This window comes from Pipra filicauda, unplaced genomic scaffold (assembly GCF_003945595.2).
Source record: "Pipra filicauda isolate LSUMZ 115617 unplaced genomic scaffold, ASM394559v2 scaffold80_size11013439_pilon, whole genome shotgun sequence".
Taxonomy (NCBI): Eukaryota; Metazoa; Chordata; class Aves; order Passeriformes; family Pipridae; genus Pipra; species Pipra filicauda.
In genome coordinates this window covers 9,061,400-9,083,935 of record NW_024104987.1, presented here as the reverse complement: position 1 = coordinate 9,083,935, position 22,536 = coordinate 9,061,400, and the positions used below count along the sequence as shown (strand labels likewise).

The window sequence follows — 22,536 nt, the reverse complement described above, 5'->3', positions numbered from 1 at the left end:
TCTGAATGGCTTTGCCTCACGTTGCAGTTTGTGTCCCAGGGCTGTGTGTGCTCGGGGCTGCAGAGCCACGTTGCACTGGTGTGATATCAGAGCTGGCTTTGGAGTGAGAAGTGCTGGAGTAAAAGAGTTTGATGTATAATAAAAACACTGTAAAACTCACAGATCTTTATCTTGCTGAAGTGGAGAGAAAGGGACTGTATATACAACAGTGTACCTCACTGAGAGATGAAAGCCAGCTTGGAACAAGGTGAGCAATAAAACAGTGCACTTGTCTTTGGGCACCGTTGCTCACAGACAGGTGGTTGGGGAACTTTGCTAATCCTTGTAACAATATACATTTTTTTTAGTCAAGAAAAATTTAATTATATGCAGAAAATAAGTTTTATCCCTTCTGTCTGAGATTCAGGTGGTTGTGTTTCAGGCAGAAAAGGTGAAGTGCATCTACAAGGGCTCAGTAATTTCATATCCCTGTATTCAGAGCAAGTATAATATTGGTCTGCAGAAATAACCAAAATTACATAATCTATTGAAACCATCTGGTTTCAAGCACTGGAAGTTTCCAGTGTCATCTGAGCAAAGGAGAACAGGCACTTGGCCTGAAACATTTGGCTGTTCCAGAGGTGCTCTGGGTCTCTATCAGTGATGAGCACAGGAATGCCTCCTTCATTTCCTGCAAAAACATACACATCCAAAAACAGGCAGGAGAGAGGAATAGCGTAACATATTCCTGTACAGCTGAAATAAAGATGAGGTCAACTACATTTTTATCTTCCATGCTTGCATTTGGCACTTCAATTAAACATGGAAACTAATGACCTCATTAGATTCTTGAAAAGTAAATGCCATTAACATTGATAGTCTCTGTCTTTCTTAATAAGCCTTTCATGAAAAATAGGCCACAATGCAAACCATGCCTCAGCTAATGACCCGTGACCTGAGGATGAACTCAGACATTAATAGAACCTATTAACAGTGTAAATGTAATAACTCAGTAGGACGATATAGTCCAGCAATTAATAAGTTCACATGAAGTTCAACAGAACAACAACGACAAAAAAATATCAGTTTATTCACCAGCATGGCCGAGGTTCAAACGGGATTTATTTCTGAATTTCCTGTGGACTGTGAGGACCTTGAATTCTGTTCTTCCAGCTCTCACTGTGGTTAAAAAGTTCTCTGTTCTTCCACCTCTGGTTTATCGATCAGGTGAGATTCACCTATAATCCAGAACTCTCTTATCCTGCCATCAGTAAAAAGCCACTGGAAGGGGTTGTTCACTTGGGCAGCTCCTCTTCCTGCCTGGTGCCACCTGAGCAGTGTGGGGGCCAGTGTACAGAGAAAAAGTCAGATTTATGGATCTATAGTGTTACTGGGGATGGCAATCAATGCCTAAAATTCCAGTACTGTTTAGGACATTGGGCTTGTATTTCTGCATTTCTCAAGTACTTGTACATCTGTCCTTGCTCTGCTGATTCACTTATGTAGCCTCACTGGGGGAAGGAGGGGAAAGGCTCTCAAACAGTACGGTGAGGTTTGACTGAGCTCAGACATTAAATCATGTTGCTTTTATTGTCACATTATCTTTCATTTCAAAATAGGAGTAGAGCAGATGTTTCTTGACTCCTGTGTTCAGTCAGGAGGTCACCACACACTCTAACAGAGCTCCATTGTTGCATTACTTGGGTAGATGGTCTGGTAATAACTATTTGGGGCTGAGGAACACACGGCGTAGTCATTCTCACCCACTGCATGAATACCCTCATTTCACTCCTGCAGAAATTTGGCTCCTCTTCTTCCTTCCAGACAACATAACTGATGAGTATTGAGGGGCCATGTCAAGTGAGAGCTTAGGAAAATTATGTAAGCCTCAAGAATGGCTTTCCAAGTGGAAAAATGCATACTTCTAACGTTTCTTTTGTGAAGATGTGACAAGAAAATGAAAGAAACGGGGGAAATAATGTATTTCAAGAATTAGGGACATAGGGTATTGGGATATGGGAGCAAACTTGAACAGTGAGAAGTATTTTATCCCACCTTCTGGCTGAGGAGACTCCTGTGAGCTGAGTACAGGCTTGGAAATGCTCCTAAAGGCTACTGCAAATTGCTTTCTCCAGTCCTTTTTGAGCTGGGTAGGAAAAGCAGCCTTGATTTGGGGTGATGTGGAGTAATAATACCTCCTAGGTGTTGCTGGTGGCTATGAATGTGTAATAATGCATAATCTGAAAATAGCTGTGAGAATCCTCTCCCGGCAGTGGTTTGTCCAACTCCTGGATCGTTTCAGGCATTTGCTTTAATCATCCTTTGCACGTTGCTGCAGCTCCTGTCTGCTGCACCTGCACTGGCTCGGAAAGGGTGGGAAAGTGGCATTCCCTTATCCCTCCAGGCAGGAATCCCAGTTATCTCTTCTGGAAACATCAAAAAATGTGGCAAATTAGGTGAACTGGAAACCTGAGTGGGGGCAACCGAAACTCTCCCTTGACCCCCCCCGAGCATCTCTTGCTTCAACGTGTGAGATGCTGAAAACTCGCTGTGCACAAAGGTGAAGTCTGTGAGTGTCACTCTGAAGTCAGTCACAAATTCTTCCCTCAGTCCTGTATTTATCTCTGCTTGCACTGTTAAAAATATTTTGGTGGTTAATATTTTGCAAAGTGTTCAATATAACTTCATTTTTTCAATGGAGAAGAGTTGTAAGTTGTGAGCATTGTCATCAGAATGCCTCATAGTGATGCAAGCAAAACTCACAACTGGTTTCATTTTCACAACCCAAAATAGGTGCTTAAAAAAGCTGTTTATTGGTGCTTAAATGAAGCTGGGTGACAGTATTCTTATGTCTGAACAACTCTCCAATTAATTTGGAGTTTGATAACTTTTATGTCCTTTTATTTCTGAGTGCAGTTCCCTTACATACTTTTACCACTTACACTTCTCAAAATAACATTCAGAGGTAAGATGGGGCCAGTAAATCTGCTTCAGTCTGAAATCTTCTGTTAACAATGAGATTTGAGTTTTACCTGCATAGGGACTTTTGTGGCATAGAGGCTCCCATTACCTGGACATCAAATACTGTCTGGAAGAGCCAATACTGCTGTGCTGGGATCTCCATGACAATTAAAAACATTTTCTGTGCACCTGGAGGTGGATTGCAGTGTTTGCACTGCAACTAGAAATTAGTTGATAATTCTATTTATGCCTTGTAAGGTTGCCTGGTTTTTAATTTTGCTTTCTTAATGTTGCAAACACAAGTGGAAAAGAAACTTGCCGGTGTCACTCAAGCCAACAGAACAGGTTCTGAAATTCCTCTGGAATGTAACACAGTGTTATCCTTCTGAAGTCACATTTCAAAGGAAAATCACTTTAAAAACTTTTCCATTTACGTGCAAAGCAATAATCTTCCTTTTTAGAAGCGAGCAGAAGCTCTAAAATCTCTAGTAAAGCGATCCTGGAAAAACACTTGACCTTCATATTTGGTTCCTTTAACTTTCCTTCTGGGAATATATTATGCTCTAATGAACACGGAAAAAGGCAAGTGTCAAAGGATGCCAGCAGCAGTTCAAGCAGGAATGCAGTTTGTGGTTGCATTAGAAGAGATTTGTGATCAAATCCAGGAGTTTTTTCCCTCCATTAGTTGAAATGCTGGTCCATGATCGTCATCCTCCAAACAGGGGGAGGTTTTATATGGAGTAGCTGTTGTGCTTGGGTACATTTATTTGTGCATGAAGCCCTTTCCAAGTTACCACACCAGGGTCAGTGATGAAGTGCAAAGCAGGATTTGGCTTTGCTGAAGTGAATTGCTGGATCTAAGGAACAATCCCAGCAAGAGTCCCTTTGCCTGAGTGTTATGAGGGTTTTCAAACCCATAACTTGGGGCTGTGATGGAATGATGGGAATAAGCAAATGGAAAAACCCATTTGAAGAAATGCCTTCAGAAAGGAGACACAATTAGGTGTTCATCAGAATTTCCTATGAAAGAAAGTTTCAACTCAAGGTGCCTTGTTCAGGAGATGTAGGTTAGGAAGATTCATTTGTCAAGGCATAAATTGAGGAAATCAAGGTATTCTATCAAGAAAACTGTTTGTTAAGTCTGAGATAAGTTATGAATATTGAATGAACCCTGGACAGAAAGCAGATGTTTTTAAGAGCAGGCAGTTTCCTTTAATCCACTGTAAATGATGCAGTCCTAAACTTTACTTTATAGGGTGGAGCACACACACACACACATGTGGGAAGTGCTGTAGTTGTCAAAGTGAATTTGCCAGTTGGGAGGAAAACAAACTGCTTTCCTTGACATTGTCTTCTCTTTGAGAACCTGCCTTGAACTTACTGAAGCTCTCAGTGGGCCCTCAGTGTTTAAAGCTGTTGGCTGTTCCAGAGCCATGTGGTTCATCATTTGGTATTACTGTCACAGTTGTTTACCTCAACCACTTGGCTTAAATTATCTTGTGGAACTTATCCCAAAGATGAAGACATGAAGGTGTAATTGGACATAGACATCTGCCAACTTGCTTTTTTTTTTCCTGGAGCGTGTTTTAAGAAGTTTTATGAGACATACCCCTTCATCCAAAAAAAGAAATATAAAAAATTTCCACTGCTCTGCGTTCCTAGAAATGCAGTTTCTTATGAAAGTCGTCTTCAAATAAAGGCACAGTCACATTTGTGTCCCTGCAGAATAATACTTTGGAACTTTTACAATTAAATCACTAATAATAAATAATGTTTTGGTGTGATTTTTTTTTGTATTATGTGAATCACTTTGGTCAGGTTTACATGTAGGGGAGTGTATGCATATAGGGTAATAATAGATAATATTATATTTGTTTTATGTATAATAATAATATATATAATATTATTATATAATACATAATGCTAAAAGCTTCACAGATCAAAATCCACCCTTTTTCTAACTCTCCAGGGGAACCATCTGGAACCACCGAGTCAGATTCCTTGAGGACAGAGTCCTGAGCTCCTGGACATCATTCACCATTTGGAATGCTGGCAAGCAAGGCAAGAAACTCTACAGAAGTTTGTCACCAGCTAATAGGAAAAAGGTGAGCTAGTAAGTGGGTAAAAAAAATGTACAAACCCACTTCTTCTCTTTCCAGTGCCACTTCTAATTTAATGTAGCAAATTTCTCATCAGATACTTTGTCCACAAAAGTCCTAGTTGATGATTGATATAAATTGGGGCAATCCTCAATATTCCAGATGATGCATTTTTTCTTTTAAAATGCCATGTTACTTTATTTAGAGCTTATGGTGTGTACTGAGAGCAACATGCTGGTAACTCAGTGCAGCAGTAGGTGAGTTACACTGTATAGCAGTGTCTGGTCTGTAGTAGCCAGTACTCAGGGTGAGCAGAGTAACTCTTTATTTGGATGATGTGATGCTAAACTGCCTTGTCCAGGCTCGTTCATACATATTTCCCAGTTCCAAAGTGGATGCTGGACAGGTCCCTGTGGGATGCTGATCAGTCTGGTCGGCCCTGTGAGCAGTTGTGCTGTGACTCCCTTTGGAAAGCTTGATTGCCAAAAATCGGGGTGAGAAGTGGGGTGAACAGGCAAGTGGAAACTGTTGCACATGACTGTCCAATTTACAGTCCATTGAAAATGTGGAGGTTGCTTATATTTGGCAGTGGCAGACATTTCTCAGGACAGATTTGTCTGAGACTCTAAATACCTTATTTTTATAGCATTTTCTAGTGTGCAATAACTTTCTGTTAGATAAAGGCTGTAGGGCTGATGTCAGATGGCTGTTTCTTATAAAGAGCCACAGAACATTCATTTTATGGCTGGATGTGTTTTTCTTTTCTTAAGAATATGGATGGGAAGACAAAATGACAAATATATATATATAAACCTGATTAATGTGGTGGCCCTGAGACCACACACATCTGAAAAAAAATAGAAGACATTTGTATACACATAGTTAAAATTACTGAATAGACACAGGAGACACTCAGTCAGTCAATGCACAAAGCAAAAATTGAACTGAATTTCCTGCTTGATGTTCCAATGCCATTCCAAAGCCATCCCTCAGTCATTGCCATCACGTGGCAGGGGATGGACTGTAGGAAGAAAGGAGATTAAATGCTGTGTGTCCCCAGTCAAAGAGGACAGACCTGTCCACTCAATGTGTTACCTTGGCCATGCAGTGCAGTGTGATTTTGGGGGATTGAGGAAAATATTCTCTTTTGTTAGTATTTTGCTGAGCACTTTGAATTCCTGACTGACCAGCAACAAACAATTGCACTTCTCTGTCTGCATAATTAGGAGAATTAGAAAATAAGCTCTGAGGGAAGAGATGGCAGCTGGTCTGGTAGATTTTTGGGATGTTACAGTAAAAATAGACCATGTTGGTTTGTAGCAGTGTTGCATCATTTTAAGTGTGTTGGGTTTTTGTTTTATTTTGTTTTCTAGCTTTTTTTGCACCCAGCCAAGATGGAGATGGATGCTGAGGTAGAGCACCTCTCCAGCTTTGGGTGACATCTGTAGGTGACCCATTCAGGACTTCACATCACACAAACACTTGAAGGTGTCACAGCAGAGACGATAAAAAGGGCAAGAGAAAAATAATATTGTTGGGGTTTTGCCACTTTCCTGCCAGAGAACCCAAGCTCAGCTCTCCTGCAGGAGGGAACAGCCCCCACTCCCTGCACCCCAGCACGGGCAGTGTGGTTCCAATTAGCTGGATCCCGGCGTTCCTTCCAGCTGACCTTTCCATAACGTTTGCTTTGGCAGAGCTCTGGGCCCTGATGCTGTTTTGCTTCTGTCAAGGTTACAACTGCACATATTCCAGTATGGTTTGGGTTGATACTGAAATATTGCACTGAGCATTAACCCCTGAGTTACTGGATGCTGCTCCAGACACGTTCAGGACGTGCCAGATGCAGTTGCATGTGCCAAGTGTGACTCACTTTGCACATGTCCTGCAGAAAACTACTGCTAAAATGCAGGCACAGTGATCCTTTATACCTTATGCAGAGTAATCAGACTTCACCCTGAGTCTGATGTGTTACCTGAAGCATTAAGAGGTTTTTTCTCAATAACCAGCAAAGATAAATAGCTTCAGAAAAGGACTTGTGTCATCCCAAGTGAGAGCAGAGGCTAATTTCTGATTAAATTATTGCTCCCTGTAGTGATTAAAGCACTAGTTCTCTGTATCTGTTCAGGCTCATTGTGATTGTTGTTCTAAATTCGTGGCTTTTCCAAAAGTGAGATGCCAAGTCTGTGCAGCTCAGTCAGAGCTGACACTTAAATGATATCCTCATGGTTTGTGTAAGTCACTGGCAAAGGGCTGTAAGTAGTGAAAACATCTCACTTCTCCCAGAGCTAATCAAAGGATTATGCTGCTGGAGTTTCAGGAAATAAAATCATATAATTTGCAGTAGGTAATTGGTGGCAGTTTTAATTTTATTCTAAATTAATAACAGTAAATGGTCGGTAGAGAAACTCCATGTTCTACTTTCCCTCAAAAATCCTTCAGGTATTTTGTGACTAATCTGCAACTCTTGCCAAAGACTCTAAAATCCCATATGAACAAAGGTTGTAAATAGTTGTTGCTTCATCCTTTCCAGCCCTAAAAACAACAAAATACTTTTCCTGTCTCACCCTTTCAAGACCACCTTAACAAGATTTAAGCTTTCATATATTCTGTTAATTATGAGAACACTGGAGATTCAATATTACTTTGAATCTACAAGTAGAATCTCATGTTGTCTTGTAAATGGAGGGCCTGGGATACAAATTCATCAATTATGTAAAATTGACATCTTTAAAACACAATTCCAAAGCCCCTTAGGGCAAAATATGATTTATTACATTGATACAATTGTCATTTTCTTGTCTTGAAGGTCCATTGTGTAAAACAGTGTAGTCTTAAAAGGTCCAACACCCTTTGAAATGCAGGTAAAATTGCCAAAATTAGCTGTAAAGTGTAATTAAATTTATTTAATTTACCCCTCTAAACTTAATGTTAGTTGGTTTTATAATTAAAGTCAGTTTAGGCTCTTGACAATGTCACCTGTGCTCTGTTTGACTGTTGCTGCATCCTTTTATTGAGATTCAGAATTTCATTAGATGTCCTGAGCCTGACTTTGGTTGGACTGTGGAGTCACAGCAGGGTGTTTTCTCAATTGGCACTAAGTACCTGTAGAAAATTTGGGACACATACCCTGAGGATAGATAATACCCCCCCAAAAACCTATTACATACAGCTTGTGTCATTTTGTAATTCTGAAAAAAAACCTGCCCTAAACTCTACTAAATCTTCAGGAAGAGGATTAATGAGTTTGAACTGTCAAGCTTAGGGTGTGTAAAAAAACATCTTTTTCAAAAGAGGAATGTTTCTAGTATTTTTAGAAGCTGATAAACAAAGCAATTTTATTTCTTGTGCTGACTAGGTCTTTGTGGGATGTTTGAAAAGCACAGCTCTGTTTCATGCCAGACAGCATTGTTTCTTAGAAAACAAAATTTAGGCAATTCCAGGAAGCAGCGGTCTGGGTATGTTCATACTCAGTAACAAATTATTGCTTTAGTCTGTTTGGAAAACAGTGTGAACTTGAATTATGGTTCTGTTAAAAGACAAAAGGACACCTCAGCAATTCTCTCTTTTCCTTCAGCCATCTGTATGGTGAATATTAAAATGATGCTTTGTCTCCAAAGCGTTCAGGCAAAAATCCAAGGCTCAGTATTTTTGCTAAACAGCAACACACGAAAAAAATTATTCCACTAGTAGGGATTTTTTATGAATTAATTACCATGATCTCAGTATTCTTAGGGAAATTCTGCTTCCTGGCTGTTCCCTTCTTGATTCACACCACTGACAGTGGTTCAGTATTAGCATTTCTGCAAGAATGAAGTCAAACAGACCTTTTTTTGTTTAAAACACATCCGTCGTGTCTATAATTTCCAGCTGAAGATGGAAACCAAATGTTTTTTGGGATGCTACATGTGCCTGGAGGGTTTTCTGAGCTGTCTTGTCTGCTCTTTTATTCTCCATCAGACTCCAGCTAAAAGGAGAACTTCAGCATTAACGTTTAGTGTCATTTCCGAGGGCTGAAAATAGGGCTCAAATGGCTCACAAAGAAGGAGGGGAAAGGATGAAATAAGCACCAACTAATTAGTGGCCTGGAAACAGTGCTTTACACAGCCAGGCCTTGAAGGTTCTCTATGACAACACTGTCTGCTGGTGGCAAACTCAAAAGCTTCAGAAAGTACTTTGAAGGCCCTTTTTCCTGGTTCAGTGACCACTTAAAATCATCCCTCGGTTTCTCTTCACCTTTTTCCAAGAGCAGCATCACCAAACCATGTGATTCAGCTCTGATCCTTCACAGAACAGAGGAATGTCTAAGTTTTGTAGCATTTTAACCGCTCTAAAAGTACACGAAGGGCAGCAGGAGAGTGGAGTGGGGACATGTAAAAGAAAAGAAACACAGAATAATATCATACCCACCTTGACTGTGGAGTGAGAAGTAGAATGACAATGTGAAAGTGAGTTAAAAGCCTCCAGAACAAAGAGAGACAGAAATGACATGTGAAAGATTCAGTTAAATCCAGGTATAAAGCATCTTAAAATGATGTGAGGTAAAGTAGAGGCTTCGTTTTGGACTAGAGTAAATAGTTCAGGGTGAAATATGGCCAGGAAAGCTCCTTGCTCCTTCCAAAAGAGAAGATGTGCTTTTGGGCAGCCTCTGTTTTGCCAGCACAGAGATTTCACACCTGAAACATTCCTGGCATGACTCAGGTAGGAGGAACCTGCTCTAGAGAGATGAGACACTGGCAACAAGATATAAAGGCAGGTGTATGTTGTATGGAACAAGGGAAATTCTGTGTGTCCAGGGTTCAGCAGCTTATTTTGCTCAAATAAATTCTCCTGAGTGACTTTGCTATGGATCATGTGCAGAGGGGGAAGCTGCTGCCCTCCTCAGTGGAACAGTGTCTAAATGGAGCCATGAAATGCATGCTGGGGATTTAAAGATACCCACAGCTTCTGTCCTGCTGCAAGGCTGAAGAGGTGAAATAAAAGCAGCTCCTGATGCAGAGAATCACTCAGCTTGTGGCACAGAGTTGTTTGCTGTTTTCTGGAGATGTTTATGCCTCTGCCTGTCTCTTGCTCTGTTTGCCATTAGCTGTATCTATTTAAACTTGCATTGTAATGCTTTCAGTTGCTTTGTTTTGATGTGAATGGCCAGAATTGATTTCCCTTTTGCAGAGATGTGTATTAACGTGCTTCCGAGGCTTTCTGCAAGCTGGAATGGAAGAATTATAAATAGAATAATTAACAGGGTCACTGGGAGTTTAAAACAGCTGGAGGATTGTGTGAGATATGGAGAGAAAGGAGTAGGGAAGATCTGCTCCTGTGGGATTTTGGAGAGTTTGCAGGTTGTCTCTTTGAAGGTGGCTTTTATGAGAGCAGCTGAAGTAACGAGGAGGGAGAGGAGACAGTGAACAGGAGACCATTTATTGAAAGGGTTTTCCAGTTTTCTATCACCTTCTACTCAGTTATTCACTCTCCCATGTAAAACTTGCCTCTGGAATCCTCCCAGCTCAAGCAGACCTTGAGAATGTGCTGTAATTGTGTTTTCTTGCTTCCTGTAAGTGATGGTTACAGAGCTAAAGCAAACCACAGGTGAAAATAAGGTGAGGGAGTAAAATCCTATGAAGATCATTCACCATAAAAGGACATCACTGGGCTGATGAAATCTTTCAGTTTTTCCATTAGGAAATCTGAGTGGACTGGGAAGTGTGAGGAAACATTCCCTGCAGCAGAACAAGTCACTTGGGAAACAAACAATTAATTGTAATCATAGCAGAGCTCAAACAGGCAGGTAGTCACACCCCAAACCCACTCTGCTGTCATTCCTGGTGACATTCCTTGTCCTTCTGAGACTTCCTTGGTTGTATATTTGGAGGAGGATCAGTCTGCTGCCCATTAATCCTCTTTTCCCCAGGGAGGTCTGATGTCCCTCTGTGTTTATGAGGCAGATCCAGCCAGAGAAGGGCTTTTATCTTCCTCAAACGTGTCTTCCCCCAGCAGAGATTGTTTTTGAGTAAATATCTTATCTTTGGAGCTATGTAAACTTTCTCTATGAGGGAGAAAACTATGTCTCCTTTTTCCCTTACACCACTGTTAATGGATGTTGCAATCCATATTTATACAAATTGCAGTAATTCCATAACTTGTCTATAACAGATACCCAGCTGTGTCCTCCAGTTTTGAGCTGAATTAGCAGTCCTTTGTTTTGGAATTGTACAGATTTTCATACAAGTGATGTTCAAAACAAAAATATGTAATGATTTATATATTTTGCTGAAACTGAAGTGTGATATGAGGACTCTGTAAGCTTAAATGGTGTCACACTGTCAGAGGCATTGCCAAAGAGTCCTTTTACTAAAAAGAGGGAAGAAAAACAGCAAATTGAGACTGTTTTATGGCTTTATAATTCATAGGTTCCTCCCAGGGAAGCAGGAGTTCATGTATGGATAGATGGTCATCATAAAAGCTACCAGAAAGAAGCCCATTAATGCAGGAAAATAAATAGGTAACTCTGGGTTTATCCTGATAGAGTATAAAGTAAATAACTCACATAAGCCTGATGCCCTGAGTTCTCCTTATAGGATAAACAACTGTGCCTAAGTCCTGTATTTAGACTCCAGACATGGCTTTGCTTTAATTGGAAAATAAATAGCGTGTGTCAGAAAAACAGTTGACTTAGATTTTTGGCCACCCACATGGTGAACTGCCTGGCAGAAAAATTGCCCATTCAAGTCTGACCTGTTTTACACTACTGTAAATATCAGATTTTAAGCTGGCTGAGTCCATTGAGAATTACAGAGGGAGATACCTCAGTGGGAACTCAGAAGAGGGTTCGAGTTGTTTCTATTTTCCAAGAGAAATTTGTCACAGACTCACCTGTATTATTTTTTTTCTTGGAGCTACTCTTCCCAGTTTCATGTGTGGGATGTTCTGGGGAGTCAGGATGGAAAAGGCACTTGGCACTTTGAGTTATGGCCCAGGGTGAGAGGAAGGATTATGATTATTGGCAATTTAGTGATACAAGAACTATCTTTGGAGAGAGGGTATTTACAAGGGCACGTAGTGACAGGGCAAGGGGAAATGGTTTTAAACTGACAGAGAGTGGATTTAGGGTGGATATTGGGAAGAAATTAATTCATGTTGAGAAGAAGTCTAGGCACCAGTCAGGGTTTCTGTTAACTGCTGTAACACACTGGAGTTGAACACTGTGACACTTCCCAGCACAGATCTTACAGCTGAGTTCCCAGTTACTGACAGTGAAGTGTAGATAGAATTTCACTTTACCTTGTGTCATGAGTTTGGGTGTTTTATTTTGTTTTTTATTGTCTATAGGAGCCAGCTGAAAAAATAGCTTCAATTACTGGAAGATAAGTCACTGGACAGTGTTCATCTCTAGAACTCTGTTGGGTTGTCAGTGAGGGAACACCCTGCTAAATTTTATTATGATCACAGCCTCTAGGACAGTAAAATACTAGTGGTGACAGTGAGATTTGCAGAATATTGGAGAATTTTAAAGGTGCTTAACACAGAATGAAGAGAAAACAGCTAAGGAACCTCTTTCCAGTGGCCTCTACTTGCTTCCCTTCATGGACACAACGTATTTATATCCATGTATGTATGTACACATGTAAATAGGATGGGTAAAGGAAAACTTGGGATGTAGTTTACTGTGCTCAGGTCACACCATCTGATTTTTCAACTCCAGTAAAGCATTACAGTGGGCATGGAAATAGGGCCAGGGATGTAAAATGTTATCAGTTTGTGGTTAAGAGGAAAAAAAAGCTCCCCCAGTTCTTAGCCTGTGCTTGAAGGAGCTGCCTGTGTGTGTCACTGTCTAACCCAGCTGCACCAGCCACAAACACCTGGGACAGTGTCCAGTAATTCCCTAGTTTTGCCCTGAACTCCCTCTTTTCTTTTTATTTCCATTATAATGCCTGAAACAGGGGTGTAAAGTGTCCTCAGTGCAATCCCTGCACCAGGATCATCCAGAGCAGAAGTCTGGATCTGCTGGCCTGTGATGGGATTCCTTTAGTCACAAAGCCCCACCATGAACATTTAACCTTTCCTTTCCTTAATGTTCTGATCTTTATTTCTTTTTGGGCCTGTTTTCAAGCAGCCCATTTCCCAGGTCTGAATGTCTCCCTCTAAGTGGTTCCAGGGACTATCCCTGCCCACCTCCTCCAGTTTATCAGCTCATTTTCCAGATGCAGTGGTGGTTTGCAGCCCTATTTGTAATCCCTTGATACTTTTGTTTGCATTCTCTTCCATTGATGTTTAATGAAGGAAGTGATATTATGGTATCAAAAAACCCCAGTGTTTCCCTCTGCACAAACAGAATGAGGTCACTTTAGGTAAAAGAAAACCATCTTAATCACAGGAAGAAAATGTGTGTGAGAGCTTTTAGACACGGAAAACAAGCCAGGCTTTTGCACCCTTCTCTAACTTAATAAATTAATAAACAGCTGTTTGGCTTTTCAAACTTTCTCAGCAGTAAGTGTTGTTAATCAATTTTTAATGGAGCAATTAAAAAGATATGAAAGCTGCTATCCAGCTTTCAGCAGAATAATTGATTTCTGTAAGACCTCAACTGTCTCCACTGCTCTGCTTCAGCATAAGAGCTCCACATAGATCATCTGAACAGACCCAATGGGAGGCAGAGGAAGACACAGCTATGTTTATTTGAAAAAGTCTTCCAAAATGTTCCTGGCAACCTAATGGCTCAAAAAATAAGGCCACTGTGTGTTTTGGATGGCAGGCATTTATTCTGCCTGCATATTTATGAGGAAATAAAACACCATCTAAAATATTTGGCACCTCGGGCTGCAAATAATGCTTCCATAATGCCAGTAAGAATAACCAAAATGAAGCAGTAATTATATGTGTTTAAACACCAAATCTGCTGAACTTTTCAGTTGAAAAATATGAGTCCATATCCGTAGGAATTCCCAAACTTGGTGTGTTATGCCCTAGAATTGAGGTTGGTATTGCCAGAGCACCCAAAGCAGTGGTGCAGCACCACTGTCCTGGGGTGTCTGGTGGTACATTCTATTCTGCTTTATTATATAAAAGAAGGTTTGTATCATCTTGGGTGTTTAGTGGGAGTGCCAAAATGTGGAGACTGGTCTCTGGTTTTAGGTTTCTCAGCACGTCACTGAGGAGGAGGTTGGTGATCTCACAGATGTTCTCTTGCACAGTCAGTGGCTTTGATCACCTGTCCTCGTGCTCCTGAAAACAGAACGTGCTCATAAACAACTGCAGAGTTTGCCCAACTCCTTAAGGTACACCCAGAAAGGATTTAATAAATGTTTAAGCTCCGTAGGAGGCCCAGGGTGTGTTGCCCTATCCCTGTGTCCATCCCATGCCAGCAGCATTCCTTCCATGGTTACACTACAGGTGAAACCCTGCTCCTGAAATGCTCTGTTCCTCTGTTCCAGGTCATTGCCTTTTGTGATGTTGATGAAAAGAAAATAACAAAAGGATTCTACACTTACGAGGAATCTGAGGTGAGTTATGACCACTCCTGTGTTCCTTACTGTGACCTGGAGTGTCCTGGGAAATGTGATGAAGGAGTATTTCACTGATTTTAAATGTTATATAGCAACTCATTTTGGTAAGGAGGCTGTGAGAGAAGACTGGAGGGCTGGGGATTGACACTGGAGTCCAAACTGGAGCCACAACTGTGGGCCTCACACTCACTGCAGTCAGTTTGGAAAGACAGAAATCCAGACTCTGAATGGATTCTGAGGATGGGTAAAACACAGTCTTCACTGACAGGTTTTTCTTTTAAGTGGGAGTAGAATTTCGTTTATGGTGGATAAAAGAGAAAGGAACCCTCAAAATAAAAAGGTTTTGAGCAAGTTATCTTGTGAATCAAATTACCCTGAGGTTCCAAGATCCTTATGTGTGATGGGAGTAGGACTGAGGGAGGGTGGAAGGGCAGGAGGGGCCCCTCCTCGGGTACAGCTTTTGCTTAGCCTGGAGTAACTGTCCAGTCAGGTTCTGTACTGGGAAGCCAGGGAGTGCTTTGAGCTGCATGAAAGAAATTGGGATTCAGGACTTTGACCTGCAATGCTCAGGACTCCCTGCCTGCCAGTGTCAGTATGATCAATACAGATCCTGGGCACTTGTCTTCCTAAGATGTATCCATCCTCTCAGCTCAGTCATAAAGAAGGTTGTGCTGCAACCTGTGGTGAATCCTTAGGAAATTCTGCAGCTGGGATCCATGGGGAAGTCCCAGTTGGGCACAAGCCATTCAGTGACTTCCACGGGGAGGGAAAGATGCTCCTCCATCTCTGCTCTTTTGCTCTGATGCTCTCTGATGGCACAGGAGCTGATGTAGCTCACTAAAGTGGCAAAAAATCAATCCACCAGAAAAAGGAAGAATGTATTTTTGGGGGGCTAGGCTGTTGAAGCTGCATACCTTGCAATGGAATCAAAGAGGGGGTTGTTTAGGGAAGAGCTGAAAGCTTGGAGGTAAGGAAGAAGCAATGGAGGAGAGACCCACTCCTTTCAGCAGCAGAAAGCTCCAAATTCGGATCTGTGTGATGTGTAACTTCACTCAAAGAAACACAATTCCCTGAAAGGTGATGGCACAGGAATAAGGGACTGAAATGCCAGTCAAAGGAGTGAGGGTGGGACCAGCTGCACTGGTCAGCATGAGGGCTCTCAATAATCTTTTCTCCTTTTAGAGTTTAGCAGCTCCTAAAACCAAGCAAGTCACCTGTGTGTCTCTCTGCTGCCTTTTCCTGCAGGAGAGACCAAAACCAAAGGTCCCTGTGTGTCACTTCAGAGATGCAGCTCCACCTTTCATCATCTGTGTGAAGCTGGTGAGTGTCACCTGCTGTTTCACCTGCAGCAGCAGGATTTGCTCCTTGGGAAAATGAATTTCTATTTACTGAAAGTAGCTTCTCCCAGAAGCTTCTGCTATGCAATTGAATGGCTTTTTTTTTTTTTTATCAAATTGATTGTGCAGGGAATTATTTCAGGAATTTAAACCAGCAGTATTGGGTAAAATTAAGAGTAAGGAAAGGTACAGGAACTTGGATCTGTTGTACTTCCTTGCCCAACACCATTATAAACACAAATGAACATATGCACTCAGCCACCTGCTCTCCTTTAGTCCTGATATTTTGCAGCCCCATGTATGGCAAAGGCTTTGTTTTTTAAATCAGACCTGAAAAGCCTTTTTGTTTGGCACTGCCAGTTCTGAAGCATCCTCTGTGCCTGACTGTGGTAACTTATTTCAATCGGTTTAACTGACCTAATAACATAACTAGAAGATGATAAGCAGCAGTTCTTTTGCTGTTGTAACACAGTGTATGGGATAACACAGAAGCTTTAAGGCAAAATAGCAAATGCATTCCAGTTGCAAACACTAGTCAAAGACTCTCTGACAGTAACTAAAACCTGCAGCTACACACAAACACTGACAGTTTTAACACTGTCCTAGATCTGTTCAGAGATGGATTAGCTGAATCTCATCTCCTCTGGTACAGCCTGCTTGTAACTTGGCACTCCCACCCTCACCATCAACTCTGAGATTATAACTATGGGTTGTAAAGCCAGACTGAAAGTGCCTCAGGGCATTATCATGTACTCTTGGTTGATAAAACTCTTGGATCAGCCAGTAATATTACAACTAATTGAATTTTTCGTGCTACGTACGATTGGGGGTTGAAGTCCCCAGACAAAACATCTGTGCAACCTGTTCTAAAGCACATTTAATCTGGGAAGCCCTTACAATGAGACTATTATACAACATCTTGTCTGAAAACTCTGCTCCATGACTTCAGTTGGGATTTCAGTCTGTTTTTCCTCTGAGCATTTTCTGCTTGCTTATTCTTTACCAACCCAAGTTTATCCCCATTCTTCTTCTGAAGGAGGTGTCCTTTAAGGGGCTTTACTGGCTTTTATTTTGCTATTCTTGGTAGGGGATTATTTTTCATTTTGATACAGACAAAACCTGCATGTTTCTGTGCAGCTCTAAGAGGGTGATTCTGGAGATTAGATGTGTTTATTAAGTGGGTTGTTTACAAGAAGTGACTCTGTTGGCCACGTCCTTGGAGCAGTGTTGGCTTATTTATTTCTTCAGGCTTTGGTACCAGTGCAAATCCTTCTGGATGAAGCAGGAATCCTCTGATCTTTGCTCAGTTTGCATTTTATAGTGGCTTCACAAAGGGCTGGAGCTGGGATTCTGCTGTGTGTGTGTGTAAGTTTGTGCTGAGGAGGATAAAAGTGTGGCTGTATCTGGTCAGAGCAGCCACTGCAGAACCACTTCACCCAAGGGCTTGTGCTCTGGGTTTGCTCTCACTTGGAGGTAAAAGCAAAATACTTAGAAAATGCTGTATTGTGCCCTGTTTTGGCTTGGATTCCAAGGGCTGGAAATGAAAGGGGTTTGTATTTTTCTGTTGCAGCAATTAAAGTAGTGTGATTGTGTAAAGTTTTCAGAAAATCTGCTGTTAGACCAGTTATTGTGCAGCCCTGCCTGGTTCTGCCACCTCTCAGTCCTGTGCTTTAGGAATGAAAGATTTCTGTTTAACTTTCCCACTTCACTTAGCATCTGGGCTCTTTTATATATTTTATATATATTTTTTTTAACTCTTCTGTAGAGCAGGTTGTTTTTCCAGCAAGCTAAACACAACTGTTCCATACCCTGTGTGGAATCTTGGGTTTATGGAATCATTAGTGGAGGCTAAAGGTCACATCAGGACCTTCATTTCTGAGGAGAATTCCCTGTTGATGTGAGTGGCAGGTTCTGCAGCTGGACCAGTTTGGCATGTTGATAATCATTAAATATCTTTGACATGCTCCCAGTGTGTCCAGGGGAAGCTGGATGCACAGTCCTCCATGGGAGACAAACCTTCATTTCTAAACTCAGGTTCATTAAAGATCCCAGAGTAATTTTTTTCTAAATCCAATTCTTCTAGCCAAGTTTAGCATTCCACCTTCTTTAATTCCAGTTTTATCTGGATTCAGTTTTGTAACTTCCCATCCTAAACACACTCACAGTGGTGTTTTACATTGTTTAAACTTTACTGTTGCTGCTCTGGACCAACACAAGAACATGAGCAATCGTGTTATCTGCCTCCTCTGGTATTGTCAGCTTTAATTAGGTTTTTGGGGTTTTTTTTGGTGGCATTCCTGAAGCTCAGGAGGATTAAGGGCTCCAGGAAGACCCCAGCAGAAATGCTCAGAAATGCTGAAGCTGCCATGTTTTCTTAGTGACATCACTGAGGTTGCTCATGGAACAAACCTCCCCGGTTCCTGTCCCGATAACACAAGTGGGGGCTCAAAAGGAAACACCTTTAGCTCTGCAGAGTATTTCAGTTGCCTGATGAAAGGTTTGTTTTATCAGACAAGCTAATCAGTGCTCAAAATCCAGCCCAACCACTTGTTTTGTCAAAGTTGGCCCATTCTCTGCCAATGCCTGCACTAGGAAACAAAAGGAGCAGAGCTGGGCTGAGCAGCTACAGAGCAGCACAGGAGTGAGCTGATGATTTGTCTGATATCCCCCCAGACTGATCTGAACACTAACTTTTCAACAGACACTTAATTTTTTGAATGGAAACGTTTCTGAGCCTTGGCTTATTTGTTTAGTTCTGCAAATTGGATTTTCTTCTGTGGTCTGAAGAACTAAGTTACCTAAACTTGTTACAACCTGAAATGAATTTGTTTGATTGATTTAATTCTCTTGTTCTCCCCTTGCAGGATTTGACAGGTGGAGTGTTTGAAGCAAACCTGGACATGCTGAACCTGAAGGAAGGGATGGATTATTATCACTTTAACTAAACCCAAGGTGAGGAAGTGGAACTGAAGCTGTGTTATGGGTGCAGGAAGACCAAAGTCTTCAGAATTTTTTAGTAATTTGTGCTTCATTAATTTAATCTTTGGGCTGAGTAACCCCTTTCTAAGGGAGGTCATAGTTACACCACGGGTAATGCTGTGAGCTCATTCACATCACTCAGTTTGACTGCTAAACTGTATATTTCTAATTTAAATACCCACCAAACACAGCCCAGAGGATTACCACACTGTCACCACAGGGAAGCCTCAGGCAAAGCCTGAAGCACTGGAAGAGCAGAGAGGTTTTTGTCACACACTGCCTGGAGCTCTCACCCTTTCCCTGCTCCCAGGAGCAGCTGCTGGTGTTTGCCAAGGGCTCTGCACAGGGCCAGGACTGGGATTCAAGGGGAACATCCTTGGATTTGGGGCTGTGTGAGCAGGACAGCTGTGTCTGTGACAGCACCTGTACAGCTGAGGAGGAGGAGGATGGAGGCTCAGGGTAAAGTGACAGTGGGCAGTGGAGTTGGGTGACTCTTCTCTGGGACTGAATCAGATTTTAGAGACTGGAAGTCAATTGTAATTAATATCCTAAAAGAGCAGGATCATCCCATTTGCAGAGATGTGTCTATAAACACACACAGCCCCTGTTCAAGTGCTGGGAGAGTGGGATTTAATTAGAGCCATCAAATAACAGTGTAATTACAAGATCATGTGGCCTGTGCATTTGCCCTCCCCGTCACAGGAGTCTCACTAAAGATCAGTGTTGGAGCAGTTTCATTTTACAGGAGTAAGAAATAGGCTGACAGGTACTTGAAGAACTGATTCACCTCAAGTCTTCAGTAAAATAAAGCTCCATCCCTAAAGCTACTTTACCACAGAAACCATTTGCCTGAATTAGTTACATAAAAAGTAGTTAAGAGAGGCTTTAGCTGAAATGAACCTGGATTTTTTTTTTGTTTGACTGTGGCACAGGAGCAACAGATTTCTCCACTTGATGAAAAACCAATGCTTTAGAGAGCAGTGCAGCAGGTCAGGTTTAATACTCAGTGTGTGGACAGCAAGCACAAGCTCTGTTCAGTTGGGACATACAAATCATTGACATCAGAACAGACGGGTCAGAGTGACAGAGCATGACAAGAACCTGCCATGTAACAACATTAAAAACTGCAAACAGTGGGTTTTGGTTGCCTTCCTGTGGCACATCTGCACTGTGCTTTCAGACAGGCTCTGCCTCTTCTGTCCAGCAGTGTCCAGCTCAGCTCCTGCTGAGCTCCAGCGTGTCAGGATGCCATGGCACAGCCTGCTCCCATCCCCATGGCACTGGAGCCACGAGCTCCAGGTACAGACCAGTGGCTGCAGCTTCCTCATGCTGAACTCTGCCAGAGAGAGAGGAAAAAGAGAGGTCACAGGGAGCAGATAGGCCATTCCAAACTATCTGCATTGGAGTGACATGGGACCTACAGTCTGTCTCCCTGTGAATGTATCCTTTTATATCCCATTCTTCCTCTCGGGCAGTGTTGGAATCCTGTGCTTTGCACAACACCTCACTCATCCTGCTGGTGCAAGTGGGAAGATTTTTATGTTTTTTCCTTTCTCCAGGAAGGGCAGAGGAGCAGTGTCTGACCATCTGTGCTGCATCATCTCCCTGCTGGGTGGTGTCTGAGATGTCCCACTGCCAGCCTGGGATGCTCCCAGGGAACGAGGCTGGAAGGGCTCAAGGCAGCAGCTTTGGCCACTCCACGTGTTCTGCTGCTGGCTCAGGACACCCCTCCTGGTGCACAGGGACTCCTCCATGAGCAAACACCCCCCTGGAGCACATTCCCTGTACCTTGGACACCAGCTGAGGTTTGGGCACTTTCAGGAGGTCACAGAGGCAGTTGCGTCTCTCCCTCACCACGGGCAGTTCTGCTTCCCTGGGGGAGGAAAGGTTTGCCAGTTAATTCACAAATTAAAACCTGAGGGTGCCCATGTTCATACACAACATCTTAAGTGATCCTTAAGTGTTACTACTGGATTATGATGATCTTTTGTGTACATTTCAAATTCTAGGAGTTTTTGTTCTGTCACATTTTAAGAATAATGAAACATTTTTGTACCATCTTAAGCCAGATAACCCATAAATACACACCAGGTCTGCCACAGGTAACCAGTTGCTACTAAAGTGTCCTAAGACTATTCTTTTAGAGTTTTATATAAAAAAAAAAATAGCACTTATTCATACAACTCTTTAGACTACAAGTTCACTAATTTATTCTCTAACATTACTGGATTTGGAGAACACTATACACTCTCCAGAAGCTTTGTCCTGAAATAGAAAAATCCAAACCTAAAATATGTGAGGCTTTTAAAAAAGTTTCTGAAATGGCATCATGTCCATGAGATAATTTCTTCCAGAACTGTCAGTTAAAAAAAGCCCCCAAATGCCCCAAATCCCTGGAAGCAGAATTCTTTTCCATGTGGCAGAATCCTGTCCCTCAAAGTGGAATGTTGGGAGGCTGCTGGTCCTGCTCACCAGGGCAGGACATTTATTGGGGTTTTCTTAAGTAATGACTGTAAATGAGCAATTAATTACAAATTTAACTCTTGGCACATAAACAGAGTCCAAAACTACAGAGAAAAAGCAAAAAAAAGGCAAGTCAGAAATAACCTGAACTTTCTTTTTTTACACCTTGGACAACATGTCTTATTTACTCCTGGAAACCTTCCTGTGGCTAAACAACATGTATTATTTATAGAGTAATTTGTTTAAACTCTGCATGACACAATTGCATGATAAACTCTCTGTAGTCCCAAAAGGAACAAATGTGTGTATCCCAGTAATTACCATCTTCCCCCAAAATGAATTCTCATTTGGCTTCCTGCTCTTAGTGCTTGGTGTAATTCAGAATTCAGAATGATTATTTTAGCACTGAGAGAGCTTGAGGATAACAAGCAGCTCACTCTGACACTCAGCAACTGCTTCAAATCTCTTCTTCTGTAAACAGCCCCAATCTACCAAGATTAAACAATTAAGTTTTGAGTAAACGAGCTTTGTCTTTCATCTCAGAGCAATGGCCACACTGCAAGAGGGTACTCAGGGCCTGCTCCAGGCCAGAATAAACCAGGCACACCCTAAAAATGACAAGGTGAAAACACAGTATTTATTTTTCTGGAGTGGTTTTGGGGGAATATTTTGCTTTGTTGTAATAACCCCTTTATAAGCAGAGCTGAACTACCACTGCTTTTCCTGGATTTCTAATTTTGGCCCTGTAACCACCCCTTGGTTACAGCAGCCATCTCGTCCTGCTCCAGTAATTCTGTTAAAATGCTTAATGCAATTTCTGAGCAAGTCTGCTCTTAAATGCAGGTTTCATAAGCGAGCACTGAGTCACCCCAAACACAATCCTAAACCTCCATGTGCAGTTAAACAAGGAACTGTAACCACAGGCAGAATTGCTGGTAACCAATCCTTCAAATCTGAGACTGTTGCTCTAATTTTGCACTGGAAAATTCAGAAAAAGAGCAGCAGCTATCCTTCACAATAACAAACTCAGTTTTCTTTTCCCAAATATAAAGTTATTTAAGTTCCAGCACAGAAATAAACTGGAAAGTACATAAAAGTCAAACAATGTAGCATGGAGTCTGCAAATCTGTGATCCAGCCTGAAGGTGTATTTTGTTCTTTGAACTTGTCTGGGATAATTTTATTTCCATGAAATGTCAGTGGAGACAAAAAGCCATTTAAT

At 41.7% G+C, this 22,536-nt stretch overlaps 2 protein-coding genes across 4 annotated transcripts in view; one reads left to right on the top strand and one right to left on the bottom strand.

The window, feature by feature from the left end:
- B3GNTL1 (UDP-GlcNAc:betaGal beta-1,3-N-acetylglucosaminyltransferase like 1) overlaps nucleotides 1-20,793 on the top strand; it is a 112,693-nt gene extending 91,900 nt beyond the window's left edge. Inside the window, exons 9-13 of the mRNA XM_027715657.2 lie at nucleotides 4,910-5,045; nucleotides 14,465-14,533; nucleotides 15,782-15,856; nucleotides 18,738-18,825; nucleotides 20,412-20,793. Coding sequence (XP_027571458.2) covers nucleotides 4,910-5,045; nucleotides 14,465-14,533; nucleotides 15,782-15,856; nucleotides 18,738-18,818 — 361 coding nt within the window. The 3' untranslated portion in view covers nucleotides 18,819-18,825; nucleotides 20,412-20,793. The remainder of the gene's footprint in view (nucleotides 1-4,909; nucleotides 5,046-14,464; nucleotides 14,534-15,781; nucleotides 15,857-18,737; nucleotides 18,826-20,411) is intronic.
- TBCD (tubulin folding cofactor D) overlaps nucleotides 19,466-22,536 on the bottom strand; it is a 118,550-nt gene continuing 115,479 nt past the window's right edge. For all 3 annotated transcript variants that reach the window (XM_027715648.2, XM_039390352.1, XM_027715649.2), the window contains 2 exons: nucleotides 20,641-20,725; nucleotides 19,466-20,188 (listed from right to left, as the gene is read on the bottom strand). In XM_027715648.2, coding sequence (XP_027571449.2) covers nucleotides 20,177-20,188; nucleotides 20,641-20,725 — 97 coding nt within the window. In that variant the 3' untranslated portion in view covers nucleotides 19,466-20,176. The remainder of the gene's footprint in view (nucleotides 20,189-20,640; nucleotides 20,726-22,536) is intronic.